The sequence below is a fragment of the Vombatus ursinus genome, unplaced genomic scaffold (genome assembly GCF_900497805.2).
Source record: "Vombatus ursinus unplaced genomic scaffold, bare-nosed wombat genome assembly UNPS02000580.1, whole genome shotgun sequence".
Taxonomy (NCBI): Eukaryota; Metazoa; Chordata; class Mammalia; order Diprotodontia; family Vombatidae; genus Vombatus; species Vombatus ursinus.
Window position 1 is genome coordinate 2,565,021 of NW_020940358.1, and position 25,835 is coordinate 2,590,855.

The window sequence follows — 25,835 nt, forward strand, 5'->3', positions numbered from 1 at the left end:
TTCTCCTCCTGGATTTGCTTTTTGTTCTTCTCTTTCTGTACTCTCCTTCAAGGAACTAATCACTTCATTAGTTGAAACTATAAGATGAATTTGACAGCAATTTGTATATTTTGTTAATCCTTCCATTTCAAGACCTTTAGTCCCACATTTTTAACTGTGTACTAGATATTTCCACCAGTACCCCAAAACTCTACCTGTTCAAAACCCTAGCTCATTATCATGTCTTTTACCAGATTTTCCTTTTTCCTGACTTTATTTTTGTCAGTGATATCATCAGTCTTGCATTTTTTGATTCTTCCTTGTCCCTTGCCCCCACATCTAGTCATTTGTTTCAGTTGATCTTCTCCATTCCGTTTATACTAACTAATACACTGCTTCAGGCCATCATTGCTTTCTCATTTGCTGTTGCCTCCTTTCTTAACTCAATTCTATTTAGCAGGCATTTATTAACACTTATAAAATCCAGAGCACTGTTCTAGTCATTTGTTGATATTCCAGGGTCCTCATAAGATGCATGATCTAGTGAAGGGATGTGACACATACATAAAACTACAAGTGAAAATACAGCATAGAGTGCTTTTGCCTTTAGTCCTTCTCCTTTCCCATCTATCTCATGTCAAATTTGTCTTTCTGTAGCACTTGTGATTGTTATTCCAGTGATTTAAAATAGGAGTTCTTAATCTTTTTTGTGTCATGGATCCTTTGGCATTCTTTTTTTTTTTTTTTTAATGAGTTAGGCAATAGGGGTAAATGACTTGCCCAGGGTCACACAGCTGGTAAGTGTTATGTGTCTGAGGCCAGATTTGAACTCAGGTCCTCCTGAATTCATGGCTGGTGCTCTATCTACTGCACCACCTAGCTGCCCCTCGGCCTTTGGAATTCTTGTAAAGTCCATGGATTCCTTCTCCGAATTATGTTTTTGGTTTTTGTTTGTTTGTTTTCATTAGTTTATTTATTTTTGTTTTTCATCATTCACTTCCACAAGATTTTTTGAGTTCCGAATTTTCTCCCCATCTCTTCCCTCCCCCCAGCCTAAGATGGTGTGCATTTTGAATACCCCTTCCCCTAATCTTCCCTCCTTTTTATCCCCTACCCCCACCCCTTCTCTTATCCCTTTTCCCTTCTATTTTCCTGTAGGGCAGGATAGATTTCTATACCCCACTGCCTGTATATCTTATTTCTCAGTTGTATGTGAAAACAATTTTTAACATTTGTTTTTAAAACTTTGGGGTCCAAATTTTTTCCCTTCCTCTCTCCCCACCTACCCTCATTGAGAAGGCAAGCAACTCAATGCAGATTATACATGTGTAGTCATGCAAGACACTTCCATAGTAGTCATGTTGTGAATAACTAACTATATTTCCCTTCATCCTATCCCACCCCCCGTTTATTCTCTTCTCTTTTGACCTTGTCCCTCCTTCGAAGTGTTTGCTTCTGATTAACCCTCACCCCAAATTATATTTTTAAGTAATTGAAGAAGATACTAAATTTTGGTTAGAAGTTAGTAAAAATAAAGATGTAATATTTTTTCCCCCATTCAAGTTCATGGACCTCCTGAAATTTATTCACAGACCTCTTGAAGTCCATGGATCCCTGGTTAAGAACCTCTGGTCTAAAATTCCAGTCTTCTTCCCCCTTTCCAACCAAATTGTCTACTAAATTAAGCTCAGTCCTTGACCCTCACAGATCCCTCTGTGGTCATTTTTTCCATTTTTTTTTCTAGTCTTAATTTCCTTTTTTTTATGACTTTTTTTTTTGCTTACTATCTTGCTTCCAAACTACATCCAATCCATCCCTTCAAACTGTTTCTCAAATGTATCCTCCCTATGAAGTGTTCCCCAGTGGGTGTGATTTTTGTGAACTCAGCATGTTCATCTATCTCTTAGGGAACTTCTAGTTTGCCCTATCTTTTACTTATTTATGTGTATATCTTAACTACTAATTTTAAGCTTCTGGAGGGCAAGGAGTAGATTTTACTGATTTTTGTATCCAACAGTGTTAAGTCTAGTTGTATGGACACTCATTAAATGTTTGCTATATGATTGAATACCTTGGTCTATTTTGCTAATACTTAGCAATGTTTAGCCACATTCAACTAGTATTCTAATTAGACAAAGCTGAATTTGAGGATAAAACTCTTGTAGCGTGGGGTAGCTACCTTTACTTTGTATCCATTTAACTACTTGAATACCTCCCCTCTGTATTTTTATTTCTTCATCTATTAAATAAGGGGGCAAATTAGTTATTCTAAGGTCACTTCTAGCTCCAAATCCTATAGCTTTTATCCAGAGATAGATGTGAGAACTTTTGAAATATTTTGAATTCTTCAGGAGAAAGATGTGAATTTTTTTCTATATACTTTTTAGTTGTTTGGCTTATTTTATCTGATGAAGTGATGATCACAAAATAACTACCTTTAATTCTGTCTCCTCATTCTTTGAGCTGCGCTCACATTTACCCAAAACTCAAGTACCCTTAAAAGAACCTTACATTCGTATTGCTCTTGCCTAGGATACAGCTATCCAGTCTATGGCTGAAACAGAACTGGGGAACGCCAGCTTACTGTGATTTTACTAAATGTCTTTATTTTGTACTTACTCAGATTTTAGATTCCAGGAAACATGTCTGTCACTTAAAGGAACAGACAGTAGAATGTCCTTATTTATTTTTAGTAATATCAGTGGTTGATGTTTATATTGTACTTTAGGCTTGCAAAGCATTGAATGTGCATTATTTCATTTGATCATCACATAATTAGTGTTGTGTTTTGGGTATATCATTTATCCTCATCTTATAGATGAGATCAAAGCCTAGAGAAGTCAAAAGACTTTTACATGGTCATAACAGTTAATAAATGTTGGGGGTAAGATATGAACCCAGATTTTCCTGATTACAGGTCTAACACTTTACTGTACAATATTGATTAAATCTAGAGCCCCGTTAGAGTAAATAATATTGCCCCCAGTAAACAAATACCATAGGATTGACTCTTCCCCCCACCCTCCATTTCCTGTCACTCAGCATGTTTCTGTCAGTTTTTCATTATTGGCAATAGATTGACATGGACTCATCCACTATCCCTCCATTTTCCCCCAATTCTTTCTCCCACCCACCATCACTAAGCATATATTTGTCAAGTGCTACCGAACCAACCAACCAACCAAACATCCTTCAGATAACCTTTACTCCCCCTTTCCTGTCTTTGACCTCCTTAGGCTGTGTGCCTAGAAATCCACTTATTTTTTCACCTAGTTTCTGGGTTGACTTAACCAGTATGTTAAGGAGCAAAAGTGACTGACCTACTCACTGGTAGAATGGAACTCACCCTGAACTTGCAAGTCTCAACTTCTAATGCATGTTTTTAATGGTTCAAAGACATCTACTATCTATCCTTTGTTTGCATAAATTAATCTTGATTATCAAGCTCCAACTCATGACTGTAATTTGACTTTCAAAGACAATAGGATATAAAAGGGTATAAAGTCTCTGTTGTTGTAACAACACTTACGCTATCCTCTATTTTCCTTAAGCTGCCATTAATTAAATATTAGTGTCTTCCCAGGTTCATTTTATAGTTCTGTTGGAAGCTAAATTGCATTGTTGTTCTTTAGTGTAATTTCTGCCATGAATCTTTCAAAATTATAGCTATGGGTTGGAGTTTATCACTGTACTGATTCCCTTTCACTCTAATGGGCTAATGAGTTGCATCACTGTTAGAAGAAAAAGATGTTGGGGGGGGGTCTTTCTGTTTTGTATATATTTTTTTGAGTCACAGTGTAAAAATAATAATCTCTGTTCAGCTTTTCTTTTGTCTTGTGATTCTTTGTACCTTATGTTGGAGATGAGGGCAGAATGACCCCTATTCTGGAGCTTAGATTCAGTGCATTATTAAAAAATCTTCTAAAGCACGGCATAGTATCAGTTGAATTTTATATTAATAAATAGCCAGTTATTTTTCAGAAAGCCAGTTATATGATCTTGGTTATAATAAAATTAACCATTTTCATGTGTTTCTTTTTTTAAAAATTTTTAGGGTAATTTTATGGAATGTCAACCTGAAAGTAGCATTTCTCATCGTTTTCATAAGGACTGTGCCTCCTATGTTAATAATACGAGCTATTGCCCCCATTGTGGGGAAGAAACCTCAAAAGCAAAAGAGGTGACCATAGCCAAAGCAGACACTACTTCTACGGTGTCGCTTACCTATGTCCAAGAGAAACCAGTGACTGTAGAGGGAAGGGCTGACACTACAACAGGTAGCAGGTAAGGTGGAACTTAATATTGCATTGATTTTGTTAGAATTGGCAAAAGAATGTTGGCCTTTTGTCTGGGAATCTGAAGAGTAGTGCTCCATTATGCTACCTCTGGAGGCATATACATATATGTACTATGCTTTCATTTGCCAGTGCACCTTGCCCTGTTGTCTTCTTAATAGCATTGGTCCTTTTCATAATTAGGCATTTAAAAAGCTTCCCTCTTCATAATTTCTATTTTTTCCAAGATTATGTGTGAATCAGAACAATTTTCTAAATATCTTTTGTTATACTTGTAGAAATCTTAATCTTTTTAAATTGATTTTTAGTTTATTACTGTTTTAGACCTAAGCATTTCTGAGCTTCAACCTGGCTGTCAGATACATTCAAATGTGCTAAGGAAGCCCTGATGTAAAGGGAACTCTGTTGTGAATCCTTCTTCAATCGTTATTCTGTAATTATTTATTATGGGGACCCTAGTCTGAGCTATCAATTTGTGACAGATTAGTTTATGGCAATTTTGTGTAGTTTTAAATGTTACCTGTTCTCAGGATGGCTAAAGTAAATAATTTTCATAAAAGAAAAGACATATAGTAGGAGAAAATTATGAAGAAAATATTTTGAAGCTTTTGAGTTTTTTAAAGATGGGTTTTTTTTTTCCATTTGTTTTCTTTACTCAATGTTTCAAATCCTTTTTTTTTTTTTAAACAAAGTGGAGTTGGAACACAGTTGTCTGAGGAGGAGAAACCTGAGAGTTCAACTCCTCAAGCTACTGAAGGCTTCGAATTGTCTGGGTCTTCGGTTTTTGTCAAGCCTACTACTGGTCTTTCACAGGGACCAGTAAAAGAAACCTTGGAGAGTGCTTTGATTGCTTTGGATTCTGAAAAGTAAGTTCCAATATAAGTTAACAAAGGTGTTGTTGGGATTTAGGTTTCAGAGCTCATTTGCCACTCTTTTGGAAATTTCAATTAGAGCTCGTTTCTATTAATCTTAATGATTCTCCACTTATTCCAGCCTGATGTGCCTCTCCCCCCCCCCCCCCCCCCATCAGCTGAATCATTTGAAATAGTTGGCTAGAATTGATTGGTGAAGTCCAAGTTGATTTTCCATCTAGTTTTATCAACTTGTCAGGATTACATCTATAATGTCTCATTCTCTAAAACTTTTGCAGAACAGTACTTAAGAGTGGTAGCATGATGCATGTTTGAGGCAGCTAGATGATTCAATGGATAGAATACTGGACCTACAGTCAGGAGGACCTGACTGAACAACAATAACGACAATGGTATGTGTAGTAGAAAGGATACTGAATTGGACATTGGAAAGCTTGAGTTTGAGTCCTACTTCTGCTACTTATTTTCTGACCATAAGCAAATCATTTCACTTTCCATGAGCCTTAGTTTAATTATTTATCAGATGGGCATAATAATGCTTGTAACACCTACCTTATTTTATTTGGCTGTTAAAAATGAAAGCTCTTTGTATACTATAGGAATGTAAGGTATTTTTATCAGAATTTTACTTGGCTTTTTACAAACGAAAGTTACTCAGATCTTCTAATTTTGTGACATTATTATAGCTTAATTTATTTTTCATTAACCAAGGGAGAAAATGGCCTCTTGTAAGTTATAAAATCATGCTCATTAGGGTTGTCTCATTGCCAAATAAAAGATGCTTAAGCATTGTTCCTTAAGGGGGGGGGCAGCTAGGTGGTACAGTGGATAGAGCACTGGCCCTGAAGTCAGGAGGACCTGAGTTCAAATGTGGCCTCAGACCAAACACTTGACATGTACTAGCTATGTGACCTTGGGCAAGCCACTTAACCCCAATTGTTTCACCAAAAAAAAAAAAAAAAAGAGTTGGAAGAGGGAAGAAAAATTTCCTTTCCAAATACTGCTGTCAGATATCTGTTGTGTACTGAAACCATCTTTGCCTCTGACTTTGTCTGTAGCCCTGGGAAAGTGACATACTCTCTACAGTCTTAAGTGACTTTTGTGCAATGATGGAAGTCTCCTGAGTTTTGTTATTCTGAAATTAAAAATCTTGGCATACATGTAGATAGATGTTTTCTAGGAAGAACCAGATACCCAGCCTGTAAGGGATGGCTTTCTTTACCAACGAAGTTAAAATAAATCATTCACCCTTATGTAGGATAGGAGATTACCTATGCAGGGTTGCTATTTTTCTGATAGAAGTGTGCGTACCTGTCTCTTTTCAAAAATCAATCTTAGATTGTGCAATATTAGGTAAATTTATAGGATTTGTACTAAAGTTTAATGTATCAGACTTGTTACGGTATTGTAATAATTACACCATTTTGCTTAATAGAGCAGAGTTCTTAGGAGAACAGCCTCAATGCTCAAACTGTGTTTGTTGAATCTGAAAACCTTATGTTTGCTATGAGTGGGTACTTTCAACTATAAATACCAGCGGTGCCACAAAGTGTACATAGTATCTTTTATGTTCAAAGAGAGTAGAGTCATTAAGTAGGTAAACTAGGTCATATGCCTTATATTCTTGTCAGGGTTCCACCATTTTACAGGTGATCCAGGAAGAAGGTTAAAGAACTTCTCAGTGTTACAAGCTAATTGTAGATATATAGGTAATTCAGAGCTACTGAAAATTCTAGTCCTAGCATCACCAACTGCCATTTGTTTAGGCTAGAAGATTCTCTAATATCTGTGCTAATCTAACCTTTGTAATGGACTAGACTTCCCTTAGAGAAGAAATGACAAGGTGACCCATGATCCAGTTAGCATGTTTGAATGGATGAAATGATGTTCAGAATTTTTTCTCAGTTCCATGACTAAAGATGTGCATTTATTTTATTCCTTAAAATCCCCAGTGTTGTTGAGAAATTAACAACTTCATTGATGGTAGATAGAGAATTCTGTTGAGGGGAGGACTGAAAATAGTGTTAGTCTCTCTGGTAAATAGATAGTGAGGATAGGGCTGGCTTTCTGCAGTTAATTGCAAAAAATTGGCAGTTCAGGTTGAGATAAGATATAGGCTCCAAGTACTGTTCTGGTGCTCAGTAAGGGACACTGAATGCTTAGAATTCACTAGGTGTTTAATAAATGGTGATTGAATGAGTAATACTGAAAAGTCTTATATTTATTCCCTTCTTGACATTTCCCTGAACTGCCCATTTGAGAAACATTGTCATAAAGCCAAGAGTTTAAATGTTGAAAAAATTTATAAAGCATTATACTTCTGAGGATCTCAAATTACTTTACAGAATTTTCATTTTCTCCTCTTCTCTTTATCTTAAAACTTCTTGACATCATCTTTCACATTCCTCCTTTCCCCCATTCTCTGACAGTGAGATAGCCTTTCTCCTTATCAAGGCCAAGGCATCTCCTCAGGCCCTTGATCTCACCACCTCCATCTTCTCCAGCAGATTGCAACTCCAATAATTTTGTCACTCTACTAATCTTCAGCTTTCCCCTATTTATTGATTACTTCTCTGCTATCTTCACACATGCCCAGTTCTCCCTCATCCTTAAAAAACTTTACTAGATTCTGCCATTTATCCCTTCAAGCTTTGATCCTGTATCTCTCTTCTTCTCAACCAGAATGATAGAAAAAGCAATCTCGTTACTACCACTTGCTCTCCTTATATTCAATCCCCAATTCTTTGCAGTCTGACTTTTGACTTTGAATTTGCTTTCTCTAAAGATTAGTGATCTCTTAATTGTTAAATCTGATGATCTTTTCTCATTCCTCATGTTTGTGGACCTATTTGACTCTGTTGGCCACTCTTTCCTGGATTTCTTCTCCTCTCTGAATTTTCATTACCCTTTTTTTTTTCTGTCTGACTTTACATCATCCATATCATGATTCCTAACTACTTGTGGATGATCCCATCCTATGTACTTACCTCTCCTCTTTCTACACACTTTGTCTTGATAACTTTATCAGCTTTCTTGGGTATAGTTATCATTCTTATCTCAGTCACTCCCAGAACTATATCTAGTCCCAGTTTCCCCTGAGCTTCACGCTGCCATCATCAGTTGCTTATTGAACATTTCAAATAGGATATCCTAAAAGCATCCTAAACTTTACATATCAAAACCAGAATCCATTATCTTTCTCCCTAACTTATTTCCATTTGCCAACTCCTATTTTTGTCAAAGGCACAACCATTCTAATCTTCCACTTTCGTAATCTTGGTATTAATATCTTCAGCTCCCCATTTTCCATCACCCTAAATATCCAAGCAGTTGCCTGATCTTGTTTCTATGTCGACAACATCTCTCACATCTGACCCCTTCATACAACCACCAGCTTAGTCTAGTGTCTCATCTCCTTGTTTAGATAATTGTAACAGTAAGGTACATGGCACAGTGAACAAAGTCAGGAAGACCTGGGTTTAAATTCAGCTTCACACACTATCTGTGTGAATCTGGGCAGGTCACTTAATCTTTGTTTGCTTCAGTTTCTTCAAGTGTAAAATGGGGATTATAACAGGAGCTACCTTGAAGAATTGTTGGATCAAATGAGATAATTTTTACAAAGCACTTTAGCACAGAGCCTGGCACATATTAGGTGCTATATAAAAATGCTTTTTCTTTCCCCTCCCCCAATCTCTTGGTTGGTCTTCTTCCCTCAAGACTCTCTGAACTTTAATATTTCCTTCACAGGGTTGCCAAAGTAATTTTCCTTAAGTACAAATCTGATCATGGTACTTTTCTACTCACTCACCTGCATGGGCTCCCCTGTTTCTATCTAGGATCAGATATAAATTCTGTTTAGTTTTTAAAGCCCTTCACAATTAATTGTCAAATCTAATGTCAGTCTTCATTCTTCTTGACCTATCTGTAGCCTTTGACATTATTGGTGATTGTTCTCCTGGATACTTTTCTCCCTAAGTTTTGTGACACTGCTCTCTACTGGTTTTCCTCCTACCTGTTGGGCCATTCTCAGTCTCCTTTATTGGCATTTCCTCCAGGTCATGTTTATTAACTATAGGTGTCTCCCACATGTTTATCTGGGTCCTCTTCTTCCTCTAGACTGTCTCACTTGGTGATCTTATTTTTCCCCCTGGATTCAATTATCATTTCTCTGCAGATGATTCTCAGATAGATTTATCCCACCCAACATCTCTCCTGTCTTCCAGTCCCTCATTACTTAACTTTCTCTTCAACGTCTCAGACTGGATATCTGGTAGTCATTTTGAACTCAACATGTCAAAACAACTCATTTTACCTTTCCTCTTACCCTCCCACTCCCACCTCCCCCTTCACCTTCCACTTCACTCCCAACCCAATTATCCCTTTTCCAAACTTCCCTATTACTGTTCAGGACACTACTGTCCTCCCTCTATATCCAATCTGCTGCCACGTCCTTTGTCATTTCTAACTTTACATCACTCCTATATGAACCTTTCTCTCTACTCACACAGCTGCCACCTTGTTTAAGATCCTCCTATACCTCAGTGCTAGAATAGTGAAATAAACTTCTGGTTGGTCTCCCTGTTTCGTCTCTCCCCGCTCCCACATATTTACTGATAGTCTGCCAGAGTGATTTTCCTAAAATGCAAGTCTGATTATATTCTTTCCTACTCAGTAAGTTCCAGTGATTCCCCGTTATCCCCAAGATCAAACATAAAATCCTTTGTTTGCCACTTAAAAACCTTAACAATTTTGCCCCATTCCTACTGTGTCAGTCTTCTTACAATTTCCTCCCTTCTATGTACTCTTTTTATCCAATGACACTGACCTTACTTTTTCCTCGAACATGACACTCTGTTTCCCAGCTCACTGGTGTTCCTCTGAAAATTTGCCATGCCTTGAATACACTTCCTTCTCATAATGGACTCTTAATAGATGCTTATTGGTGATTGACTTTCATATCATTCCACTGTCTCCTTGTTTGTAGAGTAGTTGAGGTACTTATAGGAGAAAAGCAACAAAAGGGTTTATGCATATCTGTCACTGAAACATAAGTTTCTTTAAGACATCATTTTTGTCTTTGGAAAGTTTAGTCTGGTCATTGCGTCATTATGTGCTAAACTAATGAAGAAGATAATTGCCAATTTTTTATTCCATATTCAATGACCTTTCCTCTAGCCTTTTCTCTTGGCTATGTTTCATGGTTTATTCTTTTGGGGCTGAATTGGACATGTTTTCTTATGTATATAATAAATGATGTCAAGAGCATCATGATATTTTTCAAGAGAAAACACTAAGTAATTGCTATTATTTAGTTGCTTATGGCACCTGTATACACTAGTAAGGATGGGTTAAAATCCACATTCCAAAGGGCTACAAATAGTGAATACCAAGCTACTTTCCATATCTAGTAGTAGTCATCAATGATGTTTAGTTCCCATCATATGGTAGTTGCTCTTTATCAGAGCAGTACATAAATGGGAGGAAGGAAGAAGGGCAATAAGAATTTATATAGTGCCCCTAGGGTAGGCACTGTGGTCAGTACTAATATATCATTTAAGATAAGAAGAATTTATCCATGTAGAATGTTTTGGTTGTCTTGTGTGGGATGACCTTGGTAGTGCCTGTTTAATTCCCTCCTAACCTATATTGAGATGTCACATTTCTCTTCCCTGGATGTTCTGTATGAATTCGTTTCATGTAAGTTTTGCTGTATGGCTGCAAGATGCAGTTATTCTTACATTGGAAAAATAGAAGGCAGCTCACATCTTGTACCAGATCCTCGTTTTCTGTTTGTACTATCATGTAGCCAGACCCACTGAAAAAGTGTTATTTTTAGGTTTATCCTAAAAAAATTGGTGTGTAGATGTCAGTCAATATGTATGCTTAACTTACCAAATACCTTTGGCCTTGGGATACATCAAGTTTATTTTATGAAATACTCTTTTTGTTGGAGTGACTTGAATATAAGATGTGTTTAGTAACATTTCAGTTATCAGAGGTAATTCTGTAGAGAACAACATCGCATGGGATATATTCATAAGCTGAGGTAACAAATGTCTTTATTTGCTTTTAAGAGTCACTGATTCATTTTTATTTCCCAATAGACCGAAGAAGTTACGTTTCCACCCAAAGCAGCTGTACTTTTCTGCCAGGCAAGGAGAACTGCAAAAAGTGCTGCTTATGTTAGGTAAGTAGACCTTGATATCCAAGATTATTATGCTTCTGGGCCCAGGGTTCATGATTACTTGCTCTACTAATGTTTGAGGCCATGTGATGTGGTGTAGTGCTCTCTTTGGGCACAACTCACTTGCTGTCTTATTTTTTTACCTTCTTTCATAAAAGTAAGGGGCATACTTAACTTGGATTTCTTCTTTTGTTCTATTTCTCTTATGACATAGTCTTTTTGCTCCAGTATCAGTGTGGTTGTGAAACTCTTTTTTTTTTTTTTTCATTGAAGCAGCCATTTAGTAATAATCAGATTAGAACATATAGAAAGCAAAGTAGTATTATAACTGGGCTAGTTGCATAGTAGATTATTTTTAATGATTGTACTATCCTGGTGTTTACTAGCTATGTGCTTATGGCAAAGTCACAGTCTCTGAGTCTTAGTTTCCTTATTTGTAAATGAGGTTAATAATACTGGCACTACATGCCAGACTCTTGGAAAGATAGTATGATACCCTAAAGTGGTATATTAATTAATCATTATAATTTATTATAGACAACTCTGGTATTGATACTAATAAACATTGATGTGTTTAATTAAAAATAATTAATGTTTATATAATGAATGCCTTTTTAAATTTTTATTTGATCATGGATATATGCCCAATATTCTGGGAATTTCTAATGCAGATAGCAAAATGGGGAAGCCGCACTGTGAAGAACTGATTCAAAAGGAGCTGAAAAGTGGTTTGGCCTAACCATCTCTAGTGCTGCTTTATGTCTTTGACGTTAAATGGCGTGCTGGAGATCGCGGAAGCCATCAGTTGGGACATTTTTGTTGATCTTATCAATCTTGAACTGCTTTGCTTATTTAATTTGTTAATGAAACTGATTTAGCATTTGATTTTATTAAGCTTAAAGAATTCCTTATGTTTTGTCAAAATTATAATGATATTCTAATGATTTATCACTATGTGTGTATATATATATATATATATATATACATACACACACACACATACATACACATTGTCTCCCAAATATATTGAAAGACTGTGTACATGCAGACTAGAGGACTAGTCTTAGTTTTTAACAAGAATTTATTTAATGCTGACTATGTGCCAGAGACTGCACTTAGTTCTGGGAATATAAGGAAAAGCAAAACCAGTTCCTGCCTTCAAGGAGTATGCATAGTAATTGGGGATAACAACATGCAAAAATTTTGTACATATAATATCATTTCTTCAACTGTAAAATGGGTATAAAAATACCACTTATCTTGGAGTCATGAGGATCCAATGTGATAATATTTATAAAAATTGCTTAGCGTGGTACATGCAACATAGTAGGTGCTATTTAAATGCTTATTCCCTCCCTCCCTTTCCTTTCTAGGCATAAAGTGATTTGGGTCTGCATCAGGATGCAGTTAACAAGCATTTATTACTTGCTCTGTGCCAGGCACAGTTCGAGGTGTGAGGTCTACAAAGTCAAAAACTGAAATAGTCTGTGTTCTTAAGGAGCTTATATTCTATTGGAAGAAACTGTGTGTACATGCACACAAACACACACACACACACACACACACACACACAGACACACACACACACAGCAATTAGGGAGGTCAGGCACCTGCTGTTGGGGAGATCAGGAAATGCTTTGTATTGAAGGTAGTAGTTCAACTGCATCTGAAAGTAGAGAGGAATTTAGTGAGGCATCCACCATCATGAGTGATGACCATTGCCATAGCACATACCGGAGATGTGTGAAGAACAGAGGTATTACTTGACTTGTCTATAGTTATAATAATAGGAGTAAAGTGTAATGAAGCTGAAAAGATAGATTGGGACCAAGTCATGAAAACTTTCCATGCCAAACGGAGGAGTTGATATTTGATCCTAGAGCCAAGAGGAAGCCCCTAGAGTTTATTCAGTAAGGAAGGGACAGAGTTATGTATTAAGAAAAATCATTTTGCCAGTCATGTGGAGATTGGAGTTTGCAGAGACTTAAAGCAGGGAAACCATTTAGGAGGTTACAACAGTAATCCAGTAGAAATGGAGTGGAACATGGGAGGGCAAAGGTGAGAGAGAATGCAAATGAGGATTAGGATAGAGTGGAAAGGTGGCTTCAGTTGGTGATTAAACACAAGGATAGTAAGAGTAACAGGTGGTGGAGGTTTGCTAGCCTTCAGGGTAATAATGAGTGACAGTTGATTAAAGTGCTCACAATTTCAGTTCCATTTTAGGATCTTAGGGGTTCCACTGATGCGGTAGGGTGACACATAATGTGGGCAAGGCTCAGCAGGCAGTAACTATGGGGCCTGCCAAGACCTCTTGGTGGGATGGAGGTGAAGGTAGGACAAAAATCAGTTAGAGTCATATAGAGTTAAACACACTTCAGCTGTGCAAGTCACTTAAACTTTCAGTGCACCAGCTACCTTTGATAGAACGTAAACTCTGGAGAGTAGCGATATATATATATATTTTTTTGTATTTGTTTCCTGAGTGCCTAGCCCAGTGCCTGGTACAGAGGAGGTGCTTAATAAATGCTAGTTGATTGATTGAGACTTCCAGTTATAAGTGAGTTGCCAACCTGCTTCAGTTGAAGAAATTTCCACATTGGGATGATAATATCCATCCGAAAGATCCAATGCTGTCCCCTACTTCTCTTTCCCCACTTTCCACCTGCCCCATCCTCCTCCAGTACCCCCTCCCTTCCAACAATAACAACAGCCTCCAAGACACTAGTAGGTTTTTTTTTAATTGGGTGTGTACACAAATATTTGCCATTTTAAAATCTAGTTTGAAGTTGTAGCAGAAGCTATAATATATGAAATTATTAATAAACCATGGTTATTTTACAGTTGATGGGATTGATCCCAACTTTAAAATGGAGCACCAGAATAAAAGAACTCCACTCCATGCAGCTGCAGAGTCTGGCCATGTGGACATCTGTCATATGTTGATTCAGGTTCATCTTTTTCATTCACAATAAATATATATATTTTCACATTCTTTTAGAAGTTTTTAATTCCCTTATGATGATGTAATAGAAAAAAAGTACTTGATTTGGAATCAGAGGACTTGGGTTCGCTATCCTACTCTATTTCTTATTATCTGTAATACTCTGAATCTCTTCCAGCCCTATGTCCATGGTCTAATGAGTCTGTGATAATGATGCAGCTTAGAATTGGGGATGAGTGTGCTGCACTTGGATTTGGGGGATCTGGGTTTGAATCCCAGCACATACTTATCTTTGTGACCCCGGGCAAGTCACATTACGTCTCTGGACCTCAGTTTTCTCAACTGTCAAATAGAGATAGTAGTAGTACCTGCCTTATATGATTGTTCTCAGAATCAAAATGAGATTTTAGATAGGCAGATAGATAGATAGCTGGATAGCTTATTTCAGTCCTTAAATGGTATACAAATGTTAGCAGCTACCACTACCACCACTACTATGACTGTAGTCAAACTAATTACTGATCAGTTCACTTTTGTTCTTTCTTTCCCATGAAAAGAAACTTGGATATTCATATAGTTTGTTCAGAAAGAGGATTTCAGGAAAATTCAGAAAGATATTGAAAATTGACATTGACTTCCTTATTTCATCTCTTAACTGAACCTGCTTTTCCTCAAGCAGCAACATTTAAAAGCAATAAAAGTTATTTTTTTACTCATTTTAAATTTTTTCATATTGTTTAGTTGTATTTAATGAATATTTTTTTCCTATTTATTGCAAATATCATTTCAACCATATTTTTTAGTTAGATTAAAATTTTTAGGCTAGGCTAGGAATTTAATCATTCAGAATATTTTCTATGAAGAAAATATATTTTGAAGTCCGGTAAACCTCCTTTTTCTGTTTTGGGGGACTTAATGAGCATAGCCTATTTCTGTGTTACATACTGAAAGAAGAATTTGACTTGTTCTGCTGGGCCTCAAAAGGTGAAGCTAGGAGTAGTATATAGTACAGCAATTGCAAAGAGAATATGTTAGGATGAAATCAAATGAGATTTTTACATATATATGTGCATATATGTATATACACATGTATACGTGTGTGTGTAATGTTGTGCATACCTAAAATATTGTGTATTATTATTGGATTTGATGTAAGAGAAACTTCTTAAGAATTAGAACTGTCCCCAAATGGAATGTCTTGCCTTGGGAGATAATTAAACAAAGGTTCAATGATCACTTATCAGTTATGTTGTAGATGGGATTCTTTATTCAGTTATGGTTTTGACTTATGGCCTCTGAGGTCTCTTCCAACTTTAAACTTCTTTTACTCTGTAAATTATATGTAATTCTAGACATAGTTTATATTTTTATATAACATATCTCAGTGAAAAGCACTTGAATATAAGTAGGTTTTTTTAATGGAGTCCCTTAGATAAATAAATTGTATTAGGGGCTATTTCAATAATGTATTTAGCTCCTTGTGAGAAAGCACACTGTATAGTTAACATAAGAGTGATAAGGCTTTTTGTCTTCCCAATGTTCAGATATAAAGTATGTAGAATAGTTTGTTATCCAGAAGGCAAGAATTATAATAATCATTCCTGCCTTTTCCTCCACTGTCATTTGTTTCAATAGGCTGGTGCTAACATTGACACCTGTTCAGAAGACCAGAGAACCCCACTGATGGAGGCATCAGAAAACAACCATTTGGATGCTGTAAAATACCTCATCAAGGCTGGAGCATTAGTAGATCCTAAGGTATGATTGTTAGAGTCTAGTTCCTATAATTGTGTAGATTTTCCCAGCAGATGGAAGAAACTTCATATGGAGTCATATAGAGTACAGCTAGGGATTATGTTAAAGGACTATAAAGTGGAAAATACCATGACTCAGAACCTCAGGTTGTTTATTCAGTGCTTGAAAACATTAATTTTAACATAATTTAGCAAATTATAGCTTTCAGCTTAGGGCAGTTAGGTGGTATAGTAGATAGAGTCCTGGGCCTGGAGTCAGAAAGACTTATCTTCTTGAATTCAAATCTGGCCTCAGACACTTCATAGCTGTGTGACCCTGAGCAAGTCACTTAACCCTGTTTGCCTCAGTTTTTGCCTCAGTTTCCTCATCTGTAAAATGAGCCAGAGAAGAAAATGGCCCTAGTTAATCTTTGCCATGAAAACCTCAAATAAAGTCACAAGGAGTCAGTCATGACTCAAACAACTGAACAACAAGAAGAAGCTTTCAGCTAATATACCTCTTATCTTCTTGAGACCTTCTCTAATCCTCTAAGTCATGAATTATTTTTTCATTGTATTTCACATAATACTTTTGTATGTCTTTTATTCTCCTGTCAAATGCTGTTCTTATTTTATAGCTGTTTTATAACTGTTATATGAATGTAATCTCTTTATGTCATGTCACCTGCCAGCCTCTCCCCCTCTCTTCCCCACAAGATTTTTAGTTCTTTTAGGACAGAGTAAGTTTTCATTATTTTCATAGTTCTCAGCATTGAGTACAGTTTTGTGCGCATGGTAGGAACTTAATAATTGAGGCCTGGATGAATGATGAGTTTCCATACTACTGAAGAAACTAAACCAAAATAATATTCATATTTGACTTGAAGGAAACCAAAAGACATAAATTGCAGTCAGATATAAAGACTGTAGTTGGTACTTAGCCAATTAAAGAGGGTGATGAAGTTGTTCCTTTTGTGTAAAATGGAAATAATAATAAGTAGAGTCTCTACCTTACCATGTTCTCATGATTGTGAGATGATTTTTATAAAACATTTTATGTACTTTACAATTCTGTGTAGTTGTTAGCTATTGTTATTATTCCCGTGTTCTGTAAAACAACAAGAAATCTATTTCGTGGTCATGTCATCTAATGTCCCTTAATCTCTTTTGTTCTCAATTTCCTTATTTTACAAAATGAGAGGTTTGAATTATATATGTAACTTCTAAGTTAATTTCTAGCTCCAGGTCTGTGAACTATGAGCAACCATGAAGAGAGCTTTAGTTTATATGTGCCAAAATCTATGTAGAAGATCATCCAATCAGCAGTCATTTATTTAGTGTCTGCTACATGTGCCAGGCACTGTGCTATGCATTGGGGATTCATAGTAAAAAATGAGAAAAATCACTGCCCTCAAGGAGCTTATATTGTATTGAGGGAGATAACATGTACATACTTAAGTATATTCAAAACAAATGTGTAATTAATTAATACTGGGGGGGGGTGGGTTTGGGGGGTGTGTGTGTGTGTGTGTGTAGAACACTAACAATTGGGAATGTCAGAAAAAAGTGGAATACAAACCTCAAAGGAAAAAAGGGATTTTAAGATGCAGAGATAAAATAGGAGTCCATTCCAGTTATGTGGGACAGCCAATGCCAGGGCACCAAAAGGTCTGATGAAATGTTATATGAAAAATATAAAGGCCATTTTGACTGGAACACAGTGTGGGAAAAGGAGCCCTCACTGCCTCCATTTCCTGTCTTCTCCCTTTCTCAAACCTCTAAAATTTGGCTTCTGTCCTCTTTGCTCAACTGAAATGTGTCTCTCCAAAGTCACTAGTGAACTCTTAGTTGCTAAATCTCATGGCCTTTTTGCAGATCTTATCTTTTTTTTTACCACTCTTCAGTATTCAACATTGTTGATCACTGTCTCATATATTCATACCTCTGTTTTTTTCATGGTACTCTTTCTTGATTCTCCTGCTTCTTTTCTGACCATTCCTCTTCAGTGTGCATTGCTGGATCATTAGAACATCCTTCCTAACTATGACTTTATTCCAAGTGTTTGTCCTCGACCCTTTTCTCATCTTTCTTTTCACTCTCTTTCAAGTCATCCAAGGTTACAGCCTTGGTGTCATACTGTCAGTTATTTCAACAAACCAGTAAACTTTATTAAGTATTTACTATGTGCTACTGTGCTAAGTGCTGGAAATACTAAGAAAGGGAAAAAAACACTCCCTGTTCTCAAGGAGCTCACAGTGCTATGGGGGAGATAACATGCAAACAACTATGTATGATGTATGATGCATACTACACTACATCACATTGGAAGCATCTATTGTAGATGGCTTTTTGAGGGAGCTTTGTGCCACAAAATGGAGGAGAAATATGGTTAGATAGCAATCAGTGATGGATGGCTCAAGTGAGCATTTTTTTTTTAAGGAACAAGAAGATGTGATGTGGGCATGTTTGTAGGCAGTAGAGAAGCAGCCAGTGTCCAAGGAGAGACTTAAGTGAGAGAGTGAGGATAGAGGGAGCAATCTATTGGAGAAGACAGGATATAATTGGATCACTTTTGCAAGCAAAGCCTTGGTGAGGATAAGGTCTACCTCATGTAACACAGAAGTGAAAGAGGAGATGAGATGAGGAGATGAGGAGAGGGAGCTTTCAGTAAATGGCCTCAGTCTTAGCTGAGATGGAAGGAAGAGCCATGAGAGGTTTGAGGAAGGATGAAAAGGTTTGGAGGAGTTCCTATAGTGAGTGGGAGTTAAGTAGAGAGGTATGAATGGTCTGCTTTGATGCAGTGAGGGCTCCTTTAAGGTTATGTAACATAAATTTGTGGTAAATCCATTTAGTATGGTTCTGTGATGTTCTCCAGCTTCAGTTAGCACATATGTAGGAGTAAAGGGGTGGATGGGCAGGAATAGTCTAAAGCTAAGACTTAAGCAGGGCAAGATGCTAACAGGCAACCAGTTGCCAAATCTTATTATTTCTTTCTTTATGATATGTCTGGCATATTTCACATCTTCTGTATTCACAAAGCCACCACCCTAATTTAGTTTCTTATTACATTTCTCCTGATCTTTTGCAAAAGCCTTCTAATTATTTGGCATGCCTTAGATCTTCTCCCACCTCCATCCATTTCCCACACAACAATGGAGATGATTTTCCTAAGGCATAGACCTGGCTGTGTTAATTAAACTTCAGTCATTCTTTGTTACCTCCCAGATCAAATACAGAATCTTGTGGCATTTAAAGTTCTTCACAGCACACTTGATGTTCCTCAGTCTTTCTCCTATCTACATGTATTTCCACTGACTGTTCCTAAAGCCTGGAATTCTCTACTTCCCAGCTTCAAACTCTTAGATTCTCTGACTTCTTTTAGGACACAACTTAAGTGTCACCTCCTCTAAGAGGCATTTTTTGATCTCATGTTCTAATGCTGTTCCTTTTAGGGTTATGTTCCATGTATTCTGCTTAAATCTTGTATGCTATGATTCGTAGATGTTGTCTTCCCATTTGAATGTAAAGTCTTTGAGGTCACTGACCCTAGAACTTAGCACATTACTTGGAGCATAGTAAGCACTAAAATGCTTAGAGATTGATTGGTGATCTTATTAATTTCTGTCAGTTTAATTTTCATCTCGATGCAAATGATTTATAGTTTTATATATTCAGTCCCCATCTTCTTCCTGATTTCTGGTCCTACATTAACAACCACTTTCTTGATATTTCAAATTTAATTTTCCATAAATAGCTCAAATATAATATGTCTACACCTAAACTCTCATATTTTTCTTTTCTTTAAACTCATCTTCTAACTGTCCCTATTTCTTTCAAGAAAAGCACCGTCCTTCCAGTCACCTATATTAACAACCATGATATCATCCTCAATTTCTTCCTCTTCCTCACTCATCCCACATATCCACTTAATTGTAAAATCTTGTCTTTTCATCTCCTAAACATCTGTCATGTCTACCCCCTTCTCTCTGTTCACATAGCCACCACCCTAGTACAGTCACTTACCAACTTTCTTCTATACCATTACAACAACCTCCTCTTTGGTCTCCATTCCAAATCTCTTCATGCTTCTATCCATCTATCATATAGCTGTCAGATTGATTTTCCTAAAGCACAAGTCTGATCATGTCACTTTCCTACTTAATGAAGTCCACTGGCTCCTTATTTCCTTTAGGATCAAATAAAAACCCCTCTTTGGCATTTAAATACTTTTGTAACCTGTGCCCATATATATCTTTCCAAACTTGTTTCACATTACTCCCCTCCATGCACACTCCAGTCCAGTCAAACTGACCTTTGTGTTCCTCGTGCATGATTTTCCATCTTCTACTTCTGGGCCTTTGCACTGGCTGTCTCCTACCTGGTATGTACTCCCTCCTGGCTTCCATTTTTCTGATCCAGTGTGGTCCAGTGTTTAACTCAATAACTACTGTTTACTTAAGCTGTAGGTACTTGCTGACAGTAGAAAGGGAAACAGATTGAAGATTAGAGAAACAGTAGACCTCAGAGGGATTTGAGGAAATGGGATCAGTGGTATAAGCACTGGGATCAGCTCTGCTGAGAAGAGTTACCTCCTTATTATTAGAGGTTAGAGCGAAAGAGGAGTGGAAGGGGTGATATAAAGGGTCAAGTGTGGTGTAGTGAGTAATACAGTTTCTGTGGAGTCTAGAAGACCTAGTTTCAGTCGCTTAATCTTTATGCCTTAACTTCCTTATCTTTTAAATGAGGGAATTTCACTCACTAAGCAGTTAATTAACTAATTAATTAATTGATCCAACGACAAATCCTTTATCTTCAGTTATTTGATCACAGATGTACAAAGTATAGCTAGGTATAGGTGGTAGTAGGCAAAGTACATTAGCTTTCCTAATTCAATAAGAATGTTTGATGTCATAGGTATAAATTAGACAAGGAAGAATACCTGAAATATGGCTATGGCATACTATATTCTAAAGTCATAGTAAAGATAAGAGATGGAAGAAGGAATAGTTGCATTATATATTAAGAAGATACGCTCATGTGAGAAAGTTCAGGAACTAGGGGAAGGAGGTGTGATGGAAAGCAACATTAGCCTAGGAGGAATGGGAGGCTCTCCTCTTTTTTTTTTTGTGAGGCAGTAGGGGTTAAATGACTTGCCTAGGGTCACACAGCTAGTAAGTGTCACATGTCTGAGACCAGATTTGAACCCAGGTCCTCCTGACTCCAAGGCTGGAGCTCTATCTACTGCACCACCTAGCTACCCCAGATGGGAGGCTGTCAAGAATAAAATTGTAAATCATCAAAAGTGTATGTTACTGGATAAAGAATAGGAAAGTGTATCTGTGGAATAGATTATGTAACCAGAAACAATCAAACTTAGTAACCATAACACTTGACAAAGTCAAAGATTCAACTAGGTTAAGAACTAACTGTATTCAATAAAAACTGCTGGGAAAACTTGAAAGTATTCTGATAGAAATTAGGTTTAAACCAATATCTTATACAATATATTACAGTTAAGCTCCAAATGGATGTATGATCTAGATGTAAAAAGGTCATATCATAAACAAATTATAGGGCCAGGGAAAGAAATACATTTCATGACAATAGATAGGGGAAGAGTTCTTGACCATTAAAGAGATAGAAAGTATCAAAGGAAATAAAATTATTTTGATTATATAGAATCAAAAACTTTTTGCACAAAGAAAATCAATGCAATTAAAATTAGGGGAATAGTTAACTGGGAACAAATCTTTGTAGCCTATTTCTCTGATAAAGATCTCACATCAAAAGTATATAAAATTACAAATGATCTGCACAAGCAAAATCAGTGCAGTTAAATTTAGAAGGAAATAGTTAACTGTGAAAAAAATCTTCGTGGTAAATTTCTCTGACAAGTACATACCTCATAGATACACAATCAAAGGGTATTACTATGCAATTTTCAAGGAAAACAATCCAAGCCATCAATAATGAAATGGAAAAATGCTCTAAGACATTAGCAAAGCAAATGAAAAGGACTAAATTTCCAACTTGTGCTGATCAAATTTGCAAAGATAACAAAAAAAGAAAACAGTTACTAGAGGGAATGTAGAAGGATACATGCACTGGGGCACTGTTAGAGCTGTAAAAAAGTATCACCATTCTGGAAAAGATTTTAGAACTATACACCCTCCTCACTGCTGGCCCCCCAAATCAATAAGCTGTATATTCTTTTACTCTTTTACTTTGTGATACTGCTATTATGCTTTTACCTCGAAGAGATTAGTGAAAAAGGGAAAGGACTTGTATGTTCAAAAATATTTGCAGCAGCCCTTTTTATTATAGGAAAGAAGTAGAAACAAAGTTGGTACCTATTTGTTGGTGAATAGCTGAGCAAATTATGGGAGTATTAATGTAAATTGTCATCACTTGACTAAGTAATAGTAAAGGCTTACACAGGTATGCATGACTGCATTTTTTGAATGTAACTTTAAGTGTTTTAATTCTGGATAGAGCTTTTGTATTAGGTTAAAAAAAATCAGTATTGAACTGCAGAGAGTAGTTATTTTATCCATCTATACAGTAGTTCTTAGAAAATTAAAATAATGGCAGGATGACTTGTCCCAGGACCAGTTCTATCTGAACCCCCTTGAAAAATGAGACTAATCATAACCACAAAACCTGGTGACTAGAATTACATATCAGGAGCTCAGTATCTTTCATAGCCTGACAAACAACTTTCAAGGCTACAAACAGACCTCAAAATATCCTAAAGAATTCAATCAGTCAATTTTTTTTCATCATCTTTCAGTTCAAAAAAAATTATTTATTTTTAGTTTTCAACATTCACTTCTATAACATTTTGAGTTCTAAATTTTCTCCACCTACCTCTTGTCCCCCTTCCTCAAGACAGTTTGCATCCTGATATAAGCTATACATTTAGAGTCAGATTAAACACATTTCCTTCTGAGTCACTTTGTAAAGAAGAATTAAAACCAAAGGAAAAACCACAAGAAAGAAGAAACAAGATTAAAAAAAAAAACAAAAAAAACAGAGAAAATAGTATGCTTCGATCCACGTTCAGATCCATAGTTCTTCCTCTGAATGTGGATAGCATTTTCCATCATGAGTCTTTTGGATTGTCTTAGATTCTTGCATTGCTGAGAAGAGCTAAGTCTATCAAAGTTGGTCATCACACAGTGCTACTATTGCTGTGTACGATGTTCTCCTGGTTCTGCTCACTTTACTCAGCATAAGTTCATGTAAGTCTTTCCAGGTTTTTCTGAAGTCTGCCTGCTCATCATTTCTTAGACCACAATAGTATTCCATTCCATTCATATACCACAACTTGTTCAGCCATTCCCCAATTGATGGGCATCCCCTCAATTTCCAATTATTTGCCACCACAAAAATAGCTGCTATAAATATTTTTGTACATGTGGGTCCTTTTCCCATTTTTATGATTTCTTTGGGATACAGACCTAGAAATGGTATTGCTGGGTCACAAGGAGTGCACAATTTTATAGCCCTCTGGGCTTCAGCCAGTCAATTGTAATGGAACTGGATCATTATCACAGTCCAAATTGTTTTCCACAGTTGTGCAAATGTTACATTGCTCCATAGAAACTTTAGAACAGTTTTAATAAATGTCATCATGATAAATAAAGCAAAAGCATTGAACAAATAGTCTTTGAAATATAAAGTCCTAGCAGAAGAAATCAAAATCACATACATACAGGATGAAATATGTATCAGAGTATCATCATCCATTCTGTTTCTGGATTTGTACTGAGGGTGCTTTTCATAAACCTACAGAAGATGATTTTTCATTCTGATACTTTTATTTAACAAAAAAAAAATGTTAATTTGTCTATCTGTAAAGGAATAATGAGATAGCAGTTAGTCCTAAGACTGGTTTTGAATTCCATTGAAAGGAATGAGATAATGATAACTTAATATATGTAACACATTAAGATTTGCAAAGTTTTACACTTACCTTATTTGGTTTTAACAGCCCAGTAAGATGTAGGTGCTATTATTATCCCCATTTTGCAGATGAGAAAATTGAGAGTACTAAACTGGCAAATCTGATTGCTGAACTATTGTTATCAGTGTTTGATTCTAGAATAGAAGAGGTCCTATTTTTCCAAAATAGGGGAAAAAAAATGAAATTTACAAACTGTTGGACAATGTTCTTGACTCTAATTCTTGGCAGAATATATTATTGAAGAGATACTTAGTGACTTTCTGAGAAGAGAAGTAATCACAGAAGGCTGGCATGTCTTCATGAAGAACAAGTCATGGCTCACTCCATTTTCTTTGATCTCTATTTCTTTTGAGTGCCCTACCATCTATCCATCTAATTATTATTATTATTTTTTTTTTTGGCATTTTGTTGAGGCAGTTGGGGTTAAGTGACTTGCCCAGGGTCACACAGCTAGTAAGTGTCAAGGGTCTGAGGCCAGATTTGAACGCAGGTCCTCCTGACTCCAGGGCTGGAGCTCTATACACTGCAGCACCTAGTCACTCCCCTACCATCTATCCATAACCAGATTCACAACCTTTTTGAGTCATCTTCAACTCTTTTCTCTCCCACACTTCCCTTTGTTCAGTAAGTTGCCGAATTTTGTTGATACCATTATATTTCTCACATGCATTCCTTCTACTCACAAGCACAAACTCCTATCACTTCTTCCCTGGTTTAACAATACTTTATTGTTGTTCAGTCATTTTTCAGTCGTGTCCAACTCTTTGTGATCCCATTTTGGGTTTTGTTGGCAAAAATACAGGAATGGTTGGCCATTTCCTTCTCCAGCTCATTTTGCAGATGAGGAAACTGAGGCAAAGAAGCTTAGTTGGCTTACCCAGGGGCACACGTATAGTAGGTGTCTGAAGTAGGATTTGAACTCAGGTCTTCCTGACTCCAGACCCTGTGCTTTATCCACTGCACCACATAACTGCCCATTATAGTGGTACAATATTATTATTACTACAGCCTTCTAATTGGTTTCTTTCTATCAAATCCCTTTCTTCCCTTTCCAGTTATTTCACATAGTTACAAAATTTATGTCCTAATCCACAGACCTGAACATATCATATCCTTTGCTCAAGAAGCTCCAAGATCTTTCTTTTGTCTCTAGGATAGAATACTAACTTTTCTGTTTGGTGTTTAAAGCCCTTCACAATCTGGTTCAGGGATGGGGAACCTGTGGCCCTCTAGGTCCTCGAGTGCAGCCCTTTGATCAAATCCAAACTTCACAGAACAAATCCCCTTAATAAAAGGATTTGTTCTGTAAAACTTAGACTCAGTCAAAAGGCTGCACCCAAAGACCTAGAGGACCACATGTGGCCTCGAGGCCATGGATTTCCCACCCCTGGTGGTTCTAACTTGATGCATTTCCAGATTTTATTGAACATTAATTCCCTTCACGTATTCTGTGAGGGCAAAATTGACCCTGCTCGTTGTTCTTCGTATGTGGTATTCTATCTCCCATCTTCTTGCCTTTGTACAGGCTATCTCCCATTTCTGGGAGGTACTGTCTCCTCATTTCCCTCTCATAATATCCCTTTCTTCCTTTAAAGCTTAGATCAAGAGCTGTCTCCTAAATGACGCCTTTTCTGATCTTTACAGATGCTAGTGTTTGCCTCATACTCCAGCCCAATTGCTTTGTATTTTTTTAGATGTATGCAGAATATTTTTTTTTCCTGTGATAGAATTGTAAGCTTTTTGAGGGCAAAAACTATCTTCTTTTCCTCCTTCTATTCCAAACATTATTAAATGCTTAGTAAACATTTGTTCATTGATGGTTGAAGAGGAGGTTAAAGACAAGGTAAAGGTTCTGGATGACC

The 25,835-nt window shown here is 36.7% G+C and overlaps 1 protein-coding gene across 7 annotated transcripts in view; it reads left to right on the forward strand.

Moving 5' to 3' along the window:
• EHMT1 (euchromatic histone lysine methyltransferase 1) overlaps positions 1 to 25,835 on the forward strand; it is a 293,851-nt gene that overhangs the window by 198,869 nt on the left and 69,147 nt on the right. For all 7 annotated transcript variants that reach the window (XM_027849525.1, XM_027849531.1, XM_027849548.1 and 4 more), the window contains 5 exons: positions 4,034 to 4,263; positions 4,967 to 5,140; positions 11,254 to 11,336; positions 14,175 to 14,281; positions 15,910 to 16,032. In XM_027849525.1, coding sequence (XP_027705326.1) covers positions 4,034 to 4,263; positions 4,967 to 5,140; positions 11,254 to 11,336; positions 14,175 to 14,281; positions 15,910 to 16,032 — 717 coding nt within the window. The remainder of the gene's footprint in view (positions 1 to 4,033; positions 4,264 to 4,966; positions 5,141 to 11,253; positions 11,337 to 14,174; positions 14,282 to 15,909; positions 16,033 to 25,835) is intronic.